We start from the raw sequence: 19,499 nt of genomic DNA, 5'->3' as shown, positions 1-19,499 counted from the left end.
GGTCTGGCTTGGTATGGTATGGTGTGGCGGCGGGGAATGCAAAAGGAAAAGAGGCGGACGGACGGACGGACGGGCGGGCGAGCGAGGCGCAAGCGACGGCGGGCGCGGAAGCGAAGACGGAGGCGGAGGCGAGGCTCGAGAAAACGGCCAAGGAATCGAGCGAGATGTCGCAAAGTCACAAATACAGATGGAGGGTCGAGAGTCGTACCGGGCTCGTTGCGCCGGCGGGTTCGTTGTTCGTGCGCAGGCTGGGGGCTGCTGCACAGGCCGAGGCGATGGCTCGGCGGCGTGGGAGGGAGGAGTACTGCCCTAGTGGGCGGTAAAGTGGCCCATCAACAGGCGCTCGCCCATGGGGCTTGGCTTCCTCTTGCCGCTGCCCGAGAGGCTGCCCTGGCGGCCGCGAGGCGACGTCTGCTGAGGCGGAGGGGGTGCGGGCGCCGCTGCGGCCGCTCCCACCATGCCCTTGTGGGCCGGCTCGCGCTGCTCGTTGAAGCCTACGCCCGAGTCGCGCGCGGCATGCCCGTGGCCCGGGTCGACCTGGCTGCGCGGGACGGCGGAGGCGCCCGTCGGGGTGGCGCTCCTGTCAAAGTCGGCGGCGGATCCGACGCTGTAGCGGTGCTCGGGCGATAGCTGAGGGCGGTGGTGGTGGCCGCCACCCATGCTGAAGCGGCGCAAGAGGCCACCCACGCCGCCTCCGCCTCCTCCCCCGCCTCCGCCGCCGCCGGTGTCGTCGCCCGCCCTGCCGCTGTAGGCCTGAGACGCCCCGCCACGGAGGCTGCCGAATGCCCAGCCGCCGCTCTGCGACCAGCTGCCGCTGTTGAATCTCTTCTGGGCCTGCTCGTACGACGTGCCCAGGGGCAGCGAGGGCACGCGTCCGAGGGCGTAGGTGGTCTGGAAGCCGCTGTTGTTGCCCGCCGACGAGGCGGTGTTGGCCGACGAGACCGACGACGGGCTAGTGGGGCTTCGCGAGAGGAACGGGTCGCTCGACGACACCTGCGACGAGCTCGTGGGCGATCTGCCTGCCGAGTCGAAGAAGCCGGGCGCCTTGGCGACGGGCAGGCGGTCGTCGAAAGTCTCGGGCTTGACGCCGAGGGCGCAGGTGGTGGTCTGCGATCGGGCACGCGTGTGGCTAGGAGAGCCGTCGTTGGGGTTAGGGGGGCTAGGGAGGCCACGGCCGATGCTCATGCCGAGGGGGAGTCGGAGGCCCGTGGGGCTGGTGGCGAGGCCCGAGCCGGCGCCGGCCGACTTGGAAAAGGCGCCCGTGGCCTTGGTGTAGATTGACGAGGCCGAGGGCGGCGAGTAGGAGGGCTTGCTGGGTCGGAAAGAGCTCTCGCTGGCGACGTCCGGCGTCGTAGCGCTGCGGTGGTGGGACGAGGTCTCGGGGTGCGGAATAGCGGTAGGAGAAGCCATTGTCGCCAGGTCCGAGAGAACGAGTTACCAGGAGTAGGTGACGCGAGAGGGGTGACAGTGACGATTACGGTGACGGGAACGAGATTCCGGTGCCTTTCGAGCGAAGGGTTTTGATTCCGGGAAAGAGCGTCGGCAACCTGGCGTAAACTAGGGACGAGTGCTTTGGCTGGCGCGCAGAGGGGTTCCCTGGGGCTGCTGGGAGCGTCTGACTTGCGTTTGCAGGAGCAGAGAGCGGTGGGGTATCGGGTACGGTACGGAACGGAGCGCCGACGAGGATGGCGGTGCTGGCTTGCGACGACGAGAAAACGAGGGGCGGTCTGACGAGAAAAGCTGAGCTCGGTGCCTGGAGATCCGAAGGCTGAGATGAAGTCTGGTGGCGAATCTGATCGCGTTCGGCGGCGCTGGTGGTCGTAGAGGCGTGGTTTTCCAAGGCTGCGTCCAGGTGTATGTGTTTTGTGGTCCTGTCGTGGATTCCTCGTGCGAAGGGGGCTAGATTGGCTGTAGCGATGGCAGATGATGGGTGCAGCGGCAGCAGCGGCGGCGACAGTGGTAGAGTAGGATGGCCAAGATGGGGATAGCAATGGTGGCGATGGTAGGATGGAAGCAAAAGAGCGAAGGGCTGGGCCCAAAGAGGAAGGGCAGCGTCGTCCGTCGCCCTATTTAGCGGCAGCCAGGGCCGGGGCCCAAGCAAGGTAGAGATGACCCTTGTGGGGAAGCTGCGCAAGCGCATCCCAGGGTAGGCTGCCACGCAGAGCAGCAGCGGCGGGGCAGGCACCTGAGCAGCAGACGTTGGCAGGCAGGCAAGACCCCGCCTCATCAGCAGGCCAGGCGGGAGGGCAGGCAGGCAACCAGGCAGCGCGAGGCAGAGAGAGAGAGAGAAAAAAGAGCAGCGGCCCCCATCCACACACGGGCCAGCTGCCTGGCCTGGCCTAAGCTTGGGCGGATTCCATGCAGCGACCCGCCGTACCCTAGCCTACCTGAGCCAGCCAGCCTGCCAGCCTGCCAGCCTGCCAGTCGGGCTGCTGCGCCGTGCGTGCGGGCGGGCGACCGAGAGATGTGTGGAGAAGCTCTGCTTTGCCGAGGCGCAGGCGGGCAAGCAAGGCTGTGGGCGGGCAACCAGCCAGCCAGGCCAGGCTAAGCAGGCAGCAAAGGCAACGGCCCCGCTCGGCTATGTCGCGCGTCTTTGACCTGCCTCTCAAGCTTGCTTGCTCCTGGCTGGGCAGCCTTCTTGGCTGGCTGCAAAGGTGCCCAACCACCGCTCGCTCGCGGGCAGCCTGCGCACGGGCGACCAAGGCAGAGAGCGAGGCAGGCCGGCAGAGCGACGGAAAGCCACCAGAAGAGAAAGAGCAGAGGGCCTGCCGCCCTCTCGACGCCGCTTGCTCCGCTGCTCATGCCCGTTGCTGCGTTCGTTGTCGCCGTGCTTGCCTGCCTGCCTGCCTGCCTGCCTGCCTGCCTGTCCGCCTGTCCGCTGCGCAGAGGGCCGCGCGCCCGGCAACCTCGAGCCGTGGCCCACACGACCTCGACGGCCTACCTGGCCCACCTGCGGACTCGCCTTGCTTGCTGGCCTGCTGCTGCTTGCTTGCCTTTCCCTCGGCGACAAAGGACCTGGCCTGGCCTTCTTGCCGCCATCACGTCTTCCGAGCGGCTTCGCTCTCCTTAGCTCCGAGGGTGACGTTCAAGGCCGTCATCGACGTGGAGGCCCCGCAGAAGACGCCGAGACGAGGCGGGAGAGAGGGAGAACTCGAGAGGCGTGGCCATCCACCTCCGCCGACCAGCGGAACGGTCTGCCTTCGCCCGGCCTGGCATCGTTATCGCGTCGGCAGATCTCGACCGAAGGCTGGCTGGCTGGCTGGCTGGCTGGCTGGCTGGCTGGCTGGCTGGCTGGCTGGCTGGCTGGCCGGCTGGCTGGCTGGCTGGCTGGCTGGCTGGCTGGCTGGCTGGCTGGCTGGCTGGCCGGCTGGCTGGCTGGCTGGCTGGCTGGCCGGCTGGCTGGCTGGCTGGCTTCCCATACATCGTCGGAAAGTCTCGCCGACGACGACGACCGACCGACAAGCATGCCCAGCAGGGATGCGGGCGACGACCTTGCCATGGCATGTCCGGGGCCTGCGCAGCCTTCCATCTCCCCTCTCCACCTCTTCGATCGTGGGCCCGCTTCAGAGTCGAGTCGAGGAGCCAACCTGTGGCTTGGCCCGCTGGCGAGCCAACCTTGCTTTTTCGCTGGTGAAGGCAGCGGCCAAGGACGACGGGCAGGTCACGCGCGTGCTGGCCTGGCCTAGCCTCTCAGCTTGTCTCTCGCTGAGACCGCCGCTTCGTCATGGAGCAAGAAGTAAGGCAGGCTGGGCTAGAGTCTGGATCGCTTCTGGCGCCGCGATCCCTCTGCTGGCCAGAGCCCCGGGGCCAGGCCAAGCCGACGAAGAGGAATCCGGCAGCTTCTTCTGGCTCGCAAGCGGCGGCGTCGTCGTCGAAAAGTCAGGAGAGCGCAAGAGGAGCGGACCCTGCCCGGCGCTGCGTCGGCTCGGCCCCCCTCTCCGCCGGCATCTTCCCTGTCGAGAGCAGGCGTGCTCGTCAACGTCGGGCCGCGCGGCCGTGGATCCGAACGGCCTGGCTGGGCGGGATGCAAGATGGTGAGCGGGCCGATATCCGCCTTAGCTTCGTTTGACGCTGCGCTGCGCTTGGATTCAAGCGGTCCGACAAGACGAACCCGCCCCCGCACGCTCCGTCGGGTGCAGCTGCGGGCAGGCAAGGCCACGGCCACGGCCACGGCGGGCGACGAGATCCGGCGGTCCAAGGGGCCAGGCGCCAACGCGGAGGGGCGGGCAAATGGGCGAGCGGGCCCACGCCCTTTTCGCCTTCTTCGTGCGTCGGTCCTGGCAGCGGCAACGAGCTTGCGAAAAATCGCGCCACGGCCACACGCAGGCGGCCCACCTAGCCAGGCCAGGCCAGGCAGGCCGACCCAGCACACCGCCTGCACACTCTGCCGCGCTCTCTCTCTCACACTCCTGCCCTCGACTCCGCTACCTTCGACCGTCGTCAACACCAACACCAACACCAACACCTCCGCCACATTTTTCCGCCTCGCCACGCCTCGTCACGCCGTCGCCATCTCTCAGCCCCCACCAGCTTCTGAGGCCCACCCTCCCGCGCGCTCCTCCCCTCTGCCCGAGACCACAGCGCGGCACAGTCTGCTCCTTTCTGGCCCGCCTCGGCACCCGCGCTGCCAGCCATGAACTCAAAGGCGACGCAGGAGCGCCACCAGCGCATGCTCGTCGAGCTCTCGCGCCAGCCGGGCAACGACGTCTGCGCAGACTGCCGCGGGAGAGCGCCGCGCTGGGCATCCTGGAACCTCGGCATCTTTCTCTGCGTGCAGTGCGCCGGCGTCCACCGAAAGATGGGCACCCACATCTCCAAGGTCAAGTCCCTGACCCTCGACACCTGGACCCGCGAGCAGGTGGACAAGATGAAGGACATGGGCAACCTCAAGAGCAACCGCATCTTCAATCCGGACGAGGTCCGCAACCGCCCGCCCACCAACATCGAGGAGAGCGAGCGAGACAGCGAGCTGGAAAAGTTCATACGCGCAAAGTACGAGTACCGCAAGTTCATCGACGCCAAGCCACCGCCCGTGCCCAAAAAGGACGCCACTTTCCTCCGCCTGCCCTCGTCGTCGTCGCCCGCATCGTCGCTCCGATCGCCCTCGTCGCCAGTAGCCTCGTCGTCCTCGTCGATATCGTCCCTGTCGCAGCAGCAGCAGCAGAGGAACGGCATCTCCAACGGCGTCAGCAGCGGCCGCCGGCAGATGACGGGACAGGACTCGATGCTCGGCGTACCCTCGGACCGTCTCGCAAAAGCCAACAGCATCTCGCGCTCCCGCACCGCCCCCATCCCATCTACGTGGGCCGAGGCCCAGGCTCGAGCCCGCAGCACCGAGCCCAAGCCGCCGCCCATGCCCGCCGGCGCAGCATCCTCCGCCGCGGCCGGCACTGCTGCTTCCGCTGCTGCTGCGACGAGGTCGACGATTACGACGGCCTCTTCGTCCCTGGGACCGCCCTCGGCCGTGCCGCCACGCGCATCGAGTGCGATACCCAGCGCCCGGTCTGTGCCGGCTCAGGGCGCAGGCCAGCCGACGGCCCAATCGAGCGTGTTCGACGACCTCGTCTCGCTCAGCGGCCCTTCGAACGGCACATCGCAGCCGCCGCCGCAAATGAACCCCTGGTCGCACCTCCAAGCGCAGCAGCAGCAGCAGCCGATGTTTAGCTCGCCGGCGCCACAGGATCCCTCGGCCAACTTCTGGGCATCTGGCATGGGTGGCTCAGCCACATCGCCGTTCGGCGGAATGCAGGCGCAGGGGTTGAGCGCGACACACCTGGGAGCGACGGCGTTTGGAGCACGACCGCCACCACCGCAGCACGCCAATACGCTGCCCAACTTTTCCCTCACCTTGCCCGATGGGCAGCAGCAGCAGCAGCAGCAGCAGCAGCAGTCGATGTTCGGCGCCGGCGTCGGCGGGGGGATAGGGGGGATGGGCGGGTTCTCGCCGCAGCAGCAGCAGTACCGCAGCGCGAGTCTCGGTTCCATGGCCTTTTCGCCGGCGGCGGTCGGCAACCCATTCTCGTCGCCTGGCGGTGGCGGCGCAGGTGGAATGGCGCCGCAGCAGAGTGGGTTCCTCGGCGCCGGCGGCGGTGGTGGTGGTGGTGGTGGTGGTGCGGGCTCGTTTGGCGGGTTCGCGGCCAGCCCGTCTGCCTCGCCATCACCTGGTCTTGCCACCGGCATGGGCATGGGAATGGGGATGGGCATGGGGATACAGCAGCAGCAGCAGCAGAATGGCGCCACGTCGCCGTTTGGCACGTTTGCGAGCGCCATGATGCCCAACCAGCAAGGGCTCTACCAGACCCAACAGCCGCAGCAGCAACAGCAGGGGCAGGGGCAGCAGTATGGGCAGCAGATGCAGATGCAGGGCCAGTCCGGTCAAAACGGCCTCTACGCCGTCCAGGCGGGTCAGCAGGCGTTTGGCGGCGGCGGCATGTGGGGATGACGACGGCGCTGATGATGCGAAGGCCTCCCCCGCGGGGTCGAGATGAAGCCGAGCCGAACCAAGGCGAGCCGAGCAACGGCAAGATGCGCAGGACAGGACAGGACAGGACGTGCAATGCTACAATGTGCCTCCGGAAACGGCGAGCCATACCCCGCCGCTTTCTACTTCCCTCTCTCTCCTTTTTGGCTCCTGTCTTGCGCCGCGTCATTGACGTCGATATCGATCGGCATCATCTTGGAGGACGGGACGGTAAGAGGGGCCGACTCTCGTCGTCGTCGTGGTCGTCGTCACGATGGTCGGTTTGTAGACCGAGCCCTATTGCCGTCGTTGCCGTCGTCGTCGTCGTCGTCGTCGTCCCCGTTCTCGAGGAGGAAGACGGTGCAGCACGATGCCGTGTCGCTCCCCCACGTGGCGAAGACGAAGAGAAGGGCGAAGCGGGACTCCGGCTCGTCCCCGCCCCGTCGAGGCGGTCGGAAGCCGAGGCAGACGACGACCAGAGAGCGTCGAGGTTCAACCACCTCCGTCCCCGCGCCTTGACCTGTTCCAGTCGCCTTCGCAGTAGACTCTGGTCGGGCTCCACGGCGAATCCGGACGACGCCCCATTGTCGTCCCCCTCTCCTGCCTCGTCCTCTTCGCCGGCAGCAACGCTCGTCGTCGCGTCTCCCGCCTCAATGTCGGGTGTATACGGGGCAGCAGCAGCGGCGGCGGGATGCGACGAGGCGTCCGCTTCCGACATGGCACGTCTCGGATGCCGCCCCGGTCTGCGCCTCGCGCCGTGGGCCCCGTACAGCGGTCCGCTCTGGCTCGCCGGCATCCGCGGATTCGAGGGCGATCGAGGCTGCAGATGGAAGCCCGGCGAGCTCGGACTGAGGCCGATGCTCAGGCCGTGCTCGACAATGGTGTTGTAGAACGCCGACCGCGGCTTGCCCCCACCGCCACCGCCTCCCTCTGCGTGCGCCGCCGACTCGCCCCTCTCGACGTCCGCACCGCGCTGCTCCGCCGACGGCATCGGCGATGACGGGTGGAACAGGCTCTCTGGAAGCGGGAAGTCGAGCGTGATTGTCGGTCTGCGTCGCGAGCTGCTGCTGGTGCGCCGCTTGGACGCCGGGCTCTTGGAGGGCGACGATGTCGGTGATTCCGCCGCCGATGGGTATCGAGAGTGTGTCGGCGAGACGGGCAAGATTTGCGTGTTGACCGCCTCGGGGCTCGACAGCTGGGTATCGATCGAGATCTCGGACGCGGCGTCGCTGTGGCAGCCCGCCGAAGGCGATGCGTCAAACGGCAGGTGCGGGCCTGCGATCCCGGCAGCGTTGGCCAGCAGACCCTCGGCCTGCTCCAGCCGCTCGGTCGGCGTCGAGGCGGTATGGACGCTCGTCGCAGAGAGCAGCGAGACAGTCTCTTCGGTGTCGTGCCCGTCGCCCTCGCTGCTGCCGTGGAGGCTGACGATCCACACGCCGGCCAGCAGCACCGAGATGCCGACGACGACAGCCAGGATGTCGTACCACGCCAGCGCGCCGAGCTGGTCAAAGTAGACGAGGCCGAGGGCGATCGACGAAGTGTTGTAGAAGCAGAATGCCAGCGGGCAAACCAGGGTCGGATCCACGAGCTTAAGCGCCTTGTTGAGGTACCAAAGCTGGGCCGAGGGCAGCAGTGAGTAGAGGAGGAGAGGTTCAGGCGTGAGCAGATGGCGGCGGAAGCTGCTTCGCTCGCAGATCGACGCCCGACACTCACCTGCAGTAGAGCCGCGCCGAGCAGCACGGCGATGAGCATCCAGCTCTGCCATCGCACGAACTGGTTGTGGCCCGAGAACGACAGCATGAGCAGCTCAACGCCGCTCTTGGCGAGCAGCAGGCACGCGCCGGACATGGTGCCGCTGGCGCCACCGTAGGCGACGGCGAGCATCAGCTTGGTCTTTTTGACGCTTTCGGGGTCGAGCGGCTCTCGGTCCTCTCTCGCTTCGAGCCGCGGCACCTCGACGCTACTTCTCCGACCGCGCTTCTTGGCGCTGCCGCTGCCGTTACCGTTGCCCTTGGACCCGGCGGCGGCGCTGCCGTGGCCGAGGGCGCCGTAGTCGCGCTGCCGAGACTGCGCGAGGCTCGATGGCGGCGGTTTGATGTCGGCGCCGCTGAGGATCACGCTCCGCCTTGCCATTTCATCTGCGACGGCCAGCACAGGCGTGGCGATGCCGGAGCTGCTCTCGCTGACCTCTGCGACGGGCGCCAGCGAAGGGGCAGACCACCTGCGCCGAAGCCGCGACCGCGAGAGGTGGCGCCTCGACTTTGACTTTGCCGGCGGAGACGTGGTGCGCGCTAGCCGGGCGTTGAGCTGCCACTCGGCGAGATGCGACACGGCGAGGACGCCGATGAAGAGGAAGAGGAAGATGGTGGCAAAGGCGACAAAGGTGGGTCGTCCGTAGAGTTCGAGGAGCTCGTCGAGGTCGTGTGCGGTCGAGGGGACGACGCCAAAGTAACCAATCAGCACGGCCCCCGTGGCGATGAGGGCGGTGCCGACGATCATGTAGGCCGAGAGAAAGTCGTTGAGGAGGTATCTGGCGAGGAGGGCATTGTAGAGGAGGCTGACGGCGCCGAGCGGGGCGAGCATGACGATGGGGAGTGCGCCGATCTGGAATACGGTTCCGCCTACGTTTGCGCAGAGGAAGATGGCGAAGCCGATGAGCCAGAGGGGGCGCTTCCACTCGGAGCGCCTGCGTGCGGCGGGCAGGGCTTCATTCTGAAGGTGCGACTTGCGCTGTATGGTGAGGCCTGTCGGGCGGGCGGGAAGGGCGGAGGGCAGGCAGAGGGGGAACGAAGCACAGGTCAGCGGTCGGGGATGGGGCTGCAGGACGTGGGATGGCGGTGACTATGGCTCACCGAGGCTCTGTACGAAGCTTGCGACGAGGCCGAGTACGATGGCGGTGGGTACGCTGATGGGCGAGGAGGGGGGTTTGTGATCCATGTTGCGGTGGCGGTGGTGGTGGTGGTGGTGGTGGGAATGAGCAGCGATCGGGACCCTGCCGACCAGACTAGCTCAGGGTTGGATGACTGAGGGGCGAGGAAGCGTGGATGGGCGGCATGGGAGCGGAGAGGGGAGGCCGAAGAGGATGTCGCGTACAGGGATGCCTGGCTGGCTAGCGTGGCCGAGTGTGGCTGCCTGCGATATCCGGTGCGAGGCTGGTGGTGGCGAGCGTCGTCGGTGGGCGGTCGAGACAAGGTGGTGGCGGAGCGAGAGGAGGGGGGAGGGAAGCCGTGAAGGAGTTGAAGGGATGGGCGGCTTGGCCGACAGTCTGCTCAGACGGGGTCTCGCGACGTTTGGTCAGGCGTGCGTGTGCTTCTCTGCCAGGAGGGCCGGCAGGCGTGCATGCCTGTCTTTTTGCTTGGCCTGGTGGTCTGGTGGCCTGGCAGCCTGGCAGCCGCGCCTGTCCGTGCGTGCAGAGGGCGCGCCTGTCCGCCGCCTGGCCTCTTGCATGTGGAGGCCCTTTCGCCCCGCTCGATTTCAGGGTTTTCCTCGTGATTTTCCGAGGCGATTTTCAACGCCCGTCCTCGACGTCGTCCCATCATCGCTGCTCGTCGCTCCCGGCACTCCGCCCACCACCTCCGCTCCTGCTCCCCGGCCGGGTCGCGACCATGCGTGAGTCGAGGCCGCTTGCAAGCCGCACAACAACACATCCCGGCTGATATCACGCCCGACCGACCCCGCGTACAGAGGCCACCTCGCTCTTCACCTGCTCCACCCACCTCTGCGCCGACTCGATCGAATCACTGCCGGGCATCCAGGGCGTCTTTGCCCTCGCAACCTACCAGGTAGACCAGCATGAGCTCGACGCACATCGAGGAAAGGCAGGCCATGACCGCCCAGATGATGCACAGGCATGTCACGCCAATGGCGACGACGACGACGACGACGACGACGACGACGACGGCACGCCGAGTCGGGGACCGGCCTACTCTCGCAGAGGGACCTGCTCCATCCGTACCGCCGCACCCACCCCGGACGGCAACATGACCAGCCAGGTCGTCGACCAGCACTCTATGCCCGCCATCCTCGACACGAAGTGGTCCCTCGCCGACCTCACACCGACGCCATCAGCATCGACCGCGGTCCCGCCCTCCAGATCCCTCGGCACGCTGGGCGTGGCCAACGCCCAGGGCCACGTCACCATCCACCGCCTCGTCCGCTCCACCGGCGCCGACACCGCCAACGCATATTGCCTTGACGAGCTGGCGATCCTCAAGATCAACCACAAGAACGCCCTCTGCCTCAGCCTCGACTGGTCCGACCGCACAGGCGGCCATCACCACGGCTATCCTGACGCCCAGCTCCATAGGCGCGAGGCCAGCAGCGACGCCGCCCTCATCGTCAGCCAGAGCGACGGCTCGCTCGCCTTTCTGCCGAGTGTGGCAGAGGCGCTGCAGTCAGAGAGCATAGAGGATTCGCTGGCCAGCACGCATCTCGATCAGAAGCCTGCACCTGCACCCGCCTCTGACGACAACGACGACGACGACGACGACGATGACGACGACGACCGGAATTCGTCCGACGAGCGCGAGGCGATGCACCGGGATCGACATGACCAGCTCAACCTGGCCTACCCCTCGAGGCCGCGCGGGCTGGAGACGTGGCACGCGCACGACTTTGAGGCCTGGATCGCCGCCTTTGACTGCTGGTCGGGCGGCCAGGTGGTGTGGAGCGGTGGCGACGACTTGGCCATGAAGGGCTGGGACCTCCGCACGCCCAACACGGGCGCGGGGCGGCGACCGACGTTTGCCGTCACACGGGGCTTCGACGGCGGCGTGACGTCGATGCAGAGCCACCACCTGCGCCAGCACCTCTGGGCCGTGGGCAGCTACGACGCCAACGTGCGCCTCTTTGACGCCCGCGCTCCCCTCCGCCCCGTCTCGGAGACGCCCGTGGGAGGGGGCGTATGGAGGACAAAGTGGCACCCGACCGACCCGTCGCTCCTCCTCGTAGGGTGCATGCACGACGGCTTCAAGGTCCTCTCGCTCCCCTCGATTGCCCAGCTCGAGCCCGGCGCCAAGCTGCAGAGGGGCGACGAGATGGACATCGTCACCCGCTTCGACGACCACGCCAGCCTCGCCTACGGCTGCGACTGGGATCGCGGCCTCTCTCCCTCGTCATCGTCGTCGTCGTCGTCATCATCGTCGGCGGCGAAGCGCAACGTATACAGCTGTTCTTTTTACGACGCCACGATGCACATCTGGTCAAGCTGAGGGCGGGCGGAAATACGAGACAGCTTGATTGCAAAGAGCAAAGCGGAAACCAGCGTAGATCCAGGACCGAACAGGGCAGGCATGGGTATGGTGGAAGGGGGCAGAAGGGGAGCGGGGGCGGGGAGGGGAATGTGCTCTAACCAACGAGCCGACCCTACCATGGAAGAGAAGTAGGAGATAGGGAGGCTGATACGGCAGAGCGATATGCCGGTCGTTTGTCTTCCCCGTATTCGACGCTGGTCCCCTCCCCTCAAAAGAAGGGAGGGGCGACAAAACCGAACCCGCACCTCCATGTGGGCATCGCCCCGACGAAGGTGCAGGCTCTGCCGGTCGAGGGGTTCGTGGGAGGTTATAGTTTGTGGTGATATCACAGGCGAGGGTGTGGGGAGGGGGAGGTGATTGGGGCGAATGGGGATGGAGTGGGATCGAGCAATGCGGGACGAGATGCGGTCGATGGACCGAAATCAGGCAGAGGAGAAGCAGGAGTGTCGATATTGATGGCGGGCTTCGATGAAGAAGGCAGCGAAGGTGATGGTGGTGGAAAAGTAGGGGTGGGTCAGGGGGGCGAAGAGAGAGGGGAAGACCAGAAGACAGAGCGACAGGCAGCCAGCCCAGCCTGCCAGGCCGTCGATCTTTGGCTTTTTCTTTTCGCGTGCCTCCTCTCGGCCGATTGCAAGCAAGCCCTCGATCCACGCCGAACCTCGACCGCAGCATCGCCTCTCGTCGCCCGCGGCTGCAACACTTCCCATCACCGCGACCTCAACAGCGACGAGGGGGCTCTGCCCGCGCCCTCGATCGTCTACCGACTGACTGAAATGAAGCAGACTACTGCTCTTCAGGCTAGACAGAGGGGGGGGCGAGATGCGGTGGTGGCCCCCTTGACTGCAGTCCCGGGGTGGAGCGGCGGGCGCGAGAGGGGCAGTTCGTGGTGCAGGACGGCAGCGGAGCGTCAGAACGGCGGCGGGCCGAGCTACACCTTGGATACCGAACCACACGGGCGTGCCAGCATCGCGCGAACAAATCCCGTCCCCATCGCAACCTCTCCCGTCGCATCCTCTCCCTTCTTCCCTGACTCTCAAGGACAAAGCCCCATCGTGCGACGCTGAGTGCGTGGATGCGTGCATGCTATGCCATGCTGCAAAATCTGGCTGGCGATTGACACTGTCGCTCTCTTCCCGCCTCTTCCCTCTAGAGCAGCAAAAACAGGAGGAAGAGAAAAGGAGACAGAGACGACATCGCCTTCCACCTTTCCCCCCTCCAGCAGAGAGGGGAAGACGTGGACATGGGTGGTGCTACAAGAGGTGTGTGGGTGCGCATGTGCGTATGTGTGTCATGTTGCTGCTTTTTTGGGTGGGTGGGCGAGGTAGTAGTAGAACAAGAGGCCATGGCGTGCGTGCGTGCAGGAACGAGGATGGGCAAGAAAGGGCGAGAGTTCAGGAAGGTTTACTTCTTGCTCTTGGCCTTGGCGCCGACCTCGACGACGTTGAGACCTGCAAAGAGGGGCGCGATAAGGCAGGCCGTTGTCAGTCGTGCTGTCGCAACGTGTGTCGCGCAAAGCAGCTTCCTCCTCCGCCAACTCCAGGCTGAGCGCAAGTCCCGAAACTCCACCATCCGAGTCGCTCCTGACCATTGACTCGGATCGCCCCAACAACATCAACTCCGGCATCGCAACTCACCCGGGGGAAGCGACTGCTTGAGCTTCTCGGCCTTCTGGGCATCGTCAACGACGAGCGTGTAGAGGTACTTGGAGCATCGGACCTTGAACTTGGTCTGGGTCTTGCCAGCCTTGATGGTCCTCTTGATGCGGGCAGCCGTCGCGTCCTTGCGGCGCGCGATCTCGAGGAAGTTCTTGATGTCGGTGACCTGCTTGGGCTGCGTGGCGGGCAAGGCGGGCAAGGCGGGAGCAAGGAAGCGTCGAGGCGGGGTTAGCAAACGAGAGCGGATCGTCGTTGGTGCTGCAGGCAGAGGAGAGACACGACGCCATGGGCGAGTGCGACAGTGCAGGCGATTCGGAGAGCGTCCAATGGCAGGGCTTCGTCGGTCGGATCGTTGAGCGCTGAAAGGCTTTGTGCCGTGTCGGCGGTCGTGGCATACGTCGCAGGCGTCGTGTAGTGTCGGCACGCCGAGGCCGTCTCATGTCGCCATCTCGATCCCACGGTCGGCCTCCACCAAGGACGACTGTCGTGCAGCATCCGTTCTCCTATCACCTCCAGCACGTCAGAACCGTCCAGACAGCCCTGGAAGAGTCTCCTACCCGCCGTGCCTGCCTCCGTCACCTTGACCCATGACGTCCATCCCGCACCCGCTCCAATATCGGCGGCCTCGAACGGAGTTTCCTGCCAAAACCGCCTCTAGTCTGAAGTCTGAATGTGATGCCTCAACGTCGGGCAGGCATCATAGGTCGAAGTGCGCCCTTTGTCGGGGCGGAGCAGTCGTCCTGGATCTCGTCGACGAGTCTAGAAACAAAGGCCGTGCGGCAGATGTCGAAAGTCGGCCAATCCCTCGATTGAGGCTGCCGCATTCGATCCAGCCGCAACGAGGTCGCCGAGGTCGCGTTCGATACGGTGGGTGGGAGGTCGTGCCAAAACGAAGTGCTGGTGCCGATGATGATGCCGTCGTATACGATGCCCTGCCAAGGGAGCGTGCTCTTCCGAATGTCGCCTGCGTGTCGCACGTCGTCCACGCGGGTCGTCGTCGTCGTCGATGCCGGCGCTGGAGCTGTCGGATGGCGATCAAGGGGTCGTGCTCACCATCTTGACTATGGATCCGTGGGGGGTGGGCGGCGGGTGAGGGGATGGTAAGGTATCCGTGAGAAGGCAGAGAGAGGTGGACCCGCCCTCCGCAGCCGTCGACTCGCCCCTCGGCCCGCAGCCCACACACCCACCCTCGCTGCCGGCTGCCTCCTGCCTGCGTGCGTTTGCCTCTGCGTTGGACCGACTCGCTCGGTCGCTCGCTCGCTCGGTCGCGCTCTTCCAGGTGGTCAGGGCCCTTTGACGTTCGCTTCCGAAATTCGAGTCCCGGGCGCTGGCGCCAGGAGGCTCGGCCGAGGATTCCCACACTCGTCCCTGCGCTCGCCTGGCCTCTTTCTGAAATTCCAAAAATCATCACGTGCCCTGCTTCGACTCGATTTCGAGAAGCAAGGGCGAGGCCAAGGCAAGGCTCCGAGGCGGGCCGACGACCCAGCCCCGGCCAGCCTGGGCCAGCCAGAGAGGCCGGCCAGCTCGTGAGCTCGTCAGCTCGTCAGCCAGCCAGCCAGCCAACCAGCAGAGTGGGGGACGCTCGCAGCCCAGCCAAAGACGCCCGCCGCCAGCCGCCGCCTGCAACTCCATCCGCGCCCCGGCCAGAGAGACCGAGCGAGCCAGAGAGAGAGAGATCGGCCTACCAGCTTCACCAAGACCACCCCTACCATCTCTCCGCCCCCCACCCACACATATCATCAAGGTGAGATACTGACCCTTTCGCCGACGCCGACGACGCCAACGAGGACCAACGATATCGCGAGGCGATCCGTGACGCGCACAAAGAACGGCCAAGGCTGACCTTTGACCTCGAACCTCTGCTCCTCCCTGTCGCTTCACCTTCAATTCAACCCATCGCCCGACTATCTTGAACCTACCCGCCGCCCGCCCGCTCGCCCGCTCGCCCTTTCCGCTGGCATCTTTCTCGACCCTCGACTCGCATCTCTCGACTGCCGCCGCCACCACCTTCTTTGTGCACCGCCCTCCACACCTACCACCTATCACAAACTCCACACGTTGCACAGATGGCTCCCAAGGTCCGCGCTGCTCCCACTCAGGAGGTTTCCCTCGGCCCCAACGTCGGTGAGGGCGAGCTCGTCTTCGGCGTTGCTCAGTGAGTATCCTGGAAGGCAGGCGATCAAGGAAGAAGGTCGAGATGGGACGACAAGGCGGCCGGTCAGGGTGTCCTGAAGGGTGCCGGTCTCGAGGTGTCAGATGGACACATCATCGTGGCCAGCGGGAGGGCAAGGCTCATCGAGGTTCAGTGAAACTTGGTAAACTGATGTTGCTGACATCGACCACCGCTGCGCCGCGGTTCTCCTCCCTTCAGCATCTTCGCCTCGTTCAACGACACCTTCGTTCACGTCACTGATCTCTCGGGCAGGGAAACCATCGTCCGCGTTACTGGTGAGTCTCAGCACAGCGCAGACACAGCTGTCTCCAGCCGGACGAAGCTCCGGCGACGACATCTTCTATCTCGAGGAAGGCCCGCGGGATACGCCGCAGAGGCCGGCAGGACGACCTACCGGATTGCTGCCGGATTTGGCCGGCCCCTCCGCAACTCCAGAGCGGAAAGGGCAGCGGTGCCAGGCTGGACACTAGCTGGTCGATGGAGGATTCGGCGGCGTATGGTCAGCAAGGGCATGGCCACATAGAAGCGCTAGCGCTGACGAGGGGCACGATTGGACGGCATACGCAACACGTCACCCTTCCTCGAGATGGGCGTCTTTGGGCCCGCGTCGATGGCTCCGACTTGGCCTCAACCCTGCCACTTGGTTCGACATCGGCGGTGGACTGACTATTGGCCCTCTGCCCCCCTACACTGCTCTCTTCGAACCCTCGTAGGCGGCATGAAGGTCAAGGCCGACCGTGACGAGTCGTCGCCCTACGCCGCGATGCTTGCCGCCCAGGACTGCGCCGTCCGCTGCAAGGAGGTCGGTGTCACTGCGCTCCACATCAAGCTGCGCGCCACTGGTGGTACCCGCACCAAGACCCCCGGCCCCGGTGCCCAGGCCGCGCTCCGCGCCCTCGCCCGTGCCGGCATGAGGATCGGAAGGATCGAGGACGTCACCCCCGTCCCCACCGACAGCACCCGCAAGAAGGGCGGTCGCCGTGGTCGCCGTCTCTGAAGCGCCTGCTCTTTGGCGTTCTTCAGTCGGCTGCGGTCCCCTCTTTCCTTTTTCCCCTTCGTCGATTCCCTTCCTTGGCCGCTGCGCTTTGCTGCCTGCGTAGCGGCGCCGACCTCTTCCTGATCGGTGCTGCCTGATATAGCGGGCTGGTACCCCTCCGCCCGCTGCAGGTGGCACGCGGTCAACCCACGCACATGCACACCACCACCACTACCCACCACACACACACACCCACACCAGCATCGGATGCCATCCCTGCCATCGACTCGATATGCACGCATCTAGGCAAAAGAAAAAATCGCGGTCCTGCTCCCCCGTCGTCGGCCGTCTCGAGTCTCTGGCGCTGCCGCCTCGTCCAGCGCTCTTTCCTCTCCCTCCTCCGCCTTTGGCGGCCAGCCAAGTGCTCCTCCTCCGATCCCCCTCCTTGTGTTTGTTTTTGTAACGGTCGGAGCACGCGGTGAAGCCAGAGGGACAGAGGGGGAGTCTAGAGTGAGGACAGTAGGAGCAGAGAGCTGAGAGCAGAGTGGAATGCGATGGGTGTTTGACTGCGTGGCCCGCGGCAAGGGTTGGCGTCGCCGCGGGTCTCGACACGCTCACAACACGAGAATCCCAAAATCCGACCCCACCTCTTGCTCTCGATCGCTTGCTTGCTTTGCTGCCGTCGACCTCAGGGCGGGCCAGGCTTGACGTGGATGGTTGCTGGGGTGGTACCTACCAGGCATGGCTCCTCGCCCTTATCTCGAGCGAGTAGAAGGGAGAGTGGGCGCGGCGAAGCTCAGTCTTAGTGCCTCTAGCTCCAGAAGCTCACCCTTGGTCATCAGACGGCGTGGTCGGAACTGGTTCCCACTCGTCTTGCAAACGCAGATGAGAAGCTTTCTGAGGTCCAGCCGTGAGAAGGTAGGGGACATTAGCACGATGGGCCGTCTGGACAGCTAGGCATTCGCCGCGAAGACGATGACCGATGCTCTGCACAGTCCCGATTGTCTCTGTGACCCGATGATCCCTGCATCCGGTTCGTCCTCCGCTTCGGATCAGTTCGGACCGCCGAGAGGGAAGAACGAGCAGCAGGAGCGAAGGTCTAGACGCCCACCCGTCTGCCATGACCTTCGACGAAGTCCAGTCTAGACGCCGAAGCCACGTACTCTTGACGGGTGAAGTCGGCGGTGGAGCTGACCCACGGTCTTGCCAACCGGCGCAGAGCTTAACCTGTACGTGCGTACGTGGGACATGGATAACCAGGTGCCGGTAGGAACGACGCAGGGCAGGGCACGACGGTCTGGAAGCCAAGGTGCGGAAGAGGAGGCTCAGTACAGTTGCACGGCTCGCGTGATCGCGGTACGGCTGGACGTGTTCCGCTCAGTGCAGAACAGGACCGGACGGCGAGTGGCGATATCGCTTCTGCAGCCGTCCAGTCAGCACTCACGCACCGTGGCGGTACGCCACGGCTGGTCCGGACGATACGGCGACAGTGGTTGGGACTGGGTCGAAACATAAGCAAGCAGGTACGGTGGATTGATGCGCCGCAACGTGGCACTCTCGAGGGCGCCGCCGTCGGGAGGCTCCCAGGTGGCGACCAGATAGGAACCTAGGAAGGGCAGTGCGAGGAAGGCCAAGCCGGATGACATACGGCGGCACAGACGAGCGACGTTTCCATGGCGACCGAAAGACCCCACGGCCACGGCGAGGTCGGAGTGGTAACCTTGGCGGCGACGGGCCCAGGACAAAGCAAGCGTAGCCTTGAGCGCACACGGTCATTGGACGATGTTCGGGCGACCAACAGCCGTATGCTCGTACAGAGACCGGGCTCCAGTACGAAGGACAAAGGAGGAGAGAGCGAAGAGGGAGAAAGCGAGAGAGAGCGGTCGGAGGAGAGCGGCAGGATCGAGTATGATGGTCCATGGGTGCGGGTTGCGGGTCGCGGTATCGGCGCACCGAACGACGAGGCCGGCAGGCGGGCAGCCAGGCCAAGAACTGCAGGCGCCTGCCGGTCGGTGCGGTGAAAGAAATGCAGAGCGAAGGAAGGAAAGAAATCCCGGCCCCGTCGACGACGAACCGAAGCGTCGGACGTCGAGCATCCGTATGCCGGCTGTTGATCAAAGATGCATCGCACACGCAGCCATGTCGGGGCTGAACAAGCAGGCCGCCGCGGGGCGGGGACGGGGTGGCAGCGAACAGGACAAACCAGAGCCTGGCGCCAGGCCGCCCGCCCGCCTTTGTCCCTTTTCCCCGCGTTGAAGCGAGCAGGCTGGGCCCTTCGCGTACGAACACACACCACCTCGTCTGCCGCTGCCGCCGCTGCCGCCATCGCCATCGCCACGACCGCGTCTCCCTTGTCCGCACACCGCTCGATCGCCTTGCTTCGGCTGACCCTACCGCCCTTGCGCTACAGGGTAAGACAGACGAGTCGGGACCCACGGCTAGAGGCTGCAAGGAGATCCAATGGGCGTAAGTACATACATATGTCGGGTCGGCTTGCTTGCCTGCCTCTTGCTTGCTTGCTTGCTTGCTTGCCTGCCTCTTGCTTGCTTGCTTGCTTGCCTTGCTTTGGTCGGTTTCAGCCGGCCTGACCTTGTCGCTGAGCAGGAGCAGTCAAGACAGATGGACAAAGGTCGCAGCGAGCGAGCTCGGCTTGCTGACCCGCCGTGTACTGTAGATACCGGTAGAGGCGGCAGCCAGCATCCCGCCAGCCTCCGTAGGATCTGCCGCCGCTGCCTGCTTGCTGCGTTGTGGGCTCGCTTCGGACGAGGTTGCTCCTTTAGCCTGCTTTTTGCTTGCTGCGCCATCCTAGCCTCCGGGCGTGGTCGGTCTGGCCATCCTTGCTTCGCTTGCTCTTGCGACGCCGGGCCAGAAGGTTTTTCGCCGACGGTCCAGGGCGCCCCCCGCCTGCCGTGTGCGTCGGACGTGCGCTCGGCACTCTTTGGCAGGCGGCCGCCCTTTCCCCTCCTCCCTTCGCCCCCCCCCC

General features: G+C 65.5%; 6 protein-coding genes across 6 annotated transcripts; 3 read left to right on the top strand and 3 right to left on the bottom strand.

Moving 5' to 3' along the window:
* Nucleotides 1-309: 309 nt before the first annotated feature.
* On the bottom strand, nucleotides 310-1,410 carry PFL1_01218 (uncharacterized protein; the record flags this gene model as incomplete). The annotated part of the gene is made up of 1 exon (XM_007878721.1): nucleotides 310-1,410. The coding sequence occupies one exon, from the start codon at nucleotides 1,408-1,410 to the stop codon at nucleotides 310-312; it is 1,101 nt and encodes a 366-aa protein (XP_007876912.1).
* Nucleotides 1,411-4,633: 3,223 nt separating this feature from the next.
* PFL1_01217 (uncharacterized protein) lies at nucleotides 4,634-6,442 on the top strand (the record flags this gene model as incomplete). The annotated part of the gene is made up of 1 exon (XM_007878720.1): nucleotides 4,634-6,442. The coding sequence occupies one exon, from the start codon at nucleotides 4,634-4,636 to the stop codon at nucleotides 6,440-6,442; it is 1,809 nt and encodes a 602-aa protein (XP_007876911.1).
* A 287-nt stretch (nucleotides 6,443-6,729) lies between these two features.
* On the bottom strand, nucleotides 6,730-9,397 carry PFL1_01216 (uncharacterized protein; the record flags this gene model as incomplete). The annotated part of the gene is made up of 4 exons (XM_007878719.1): nucleotides 6,730-6,841; nucleotides 6,961-8,075; nucleotides 8,174-9,204; nucleotides 9,313-9,397. 4 exons carry the CDS (start codon nucleotides 9,395-9,397, stop codon nucleotides 6,730-6,732), a joined length of 2,343 nt encoding a protein of 780 aa, XP_007876910.1.
* Nucleotides 9,398-10,065: 668 nt separating this feature from the next.
* PFL1_01215 (uncharacterized protein) lies at nucleotides 10,066-11,670 on the top strand (the record flags this gene model as incomplete). Its single annotated transcript, XM_007878718.1, has 2 exons — nucleotides 10,066-10,069; nucleotides 10,145-11,670. The coding sequence occupies 2 exons, from the start codon at nucleotides 10,066-10,068 to the stop codon at nucleotides 11,668-11,670; spliced, it is 1,530 nt and encodes a 509-aa protein (XP_007876909.1).
* A 1,443-nt stretch (nucleotides 11,671-13,113) lies between these two features.
* Nucleotides 13,114-14,423, bottom strand: PFL1_01214 (uncharacterized protein; the record flags this gene model as incomplete). The annotated part of the gene is made up of 3 exons (XM_007878717.1): nucleotides 13,114-13,160; nucleotides 13,347-13,542; nucleotides 14,421-14,423. 3 exons carry the CDS (start codon nucleotides 14,421-14,423, stop codon nucleotides 13,114-13,116), a joined length of 246 nt encoding a protein of 81 aa, XP_007876908.1.
* A 1,010-nt stretch (nucleotides 14,424-15,433) lies between these two features.
* PFL1_01213 (uncharacterized protein) lies at nucleotides 15,434-16,537 on the top strand (the record flags this gene model as incomplete). The annotated part of the gene is made up of 3 exons (XM_007878716.1): nucleotides 15,434-15,522; nucleotides 15,739-15,815; nucleotides 16,254-16,537. 3 exons carry the CDS (start codon nucleotides 15,434-15,436, stop codon nucleotides 16,535-16,537), a joined length of 450 nt encoding a protein of 149 aa, XP_007876907.1.
* Between the last annotated feature and the right edge of the window lie 2,962 nt (nucleotides 16,538-19,499).

This window comes from Pseudozyma flocculosa (genome assembly GCF_000417875.1).
Source record: "Pseudozyma flocculosa PF-1 unplaced genomic scaffold scaffold00003, whole genome shotgun sequence".
In the NCBI taxonomy this organism is placed as follows: domain Eukaryota; kingdom Fungi; phylum Basidiomycota; class Ustilaginomycetes; order Ustilaginales; family Ustilaginaceae; genus Pseudozyma; species Pseudozyma flocculosa.
Note: the sequence above shows the minus strand (reverse complement) of the source record. Positions and strands in the feature narration are given on the sequence as shown.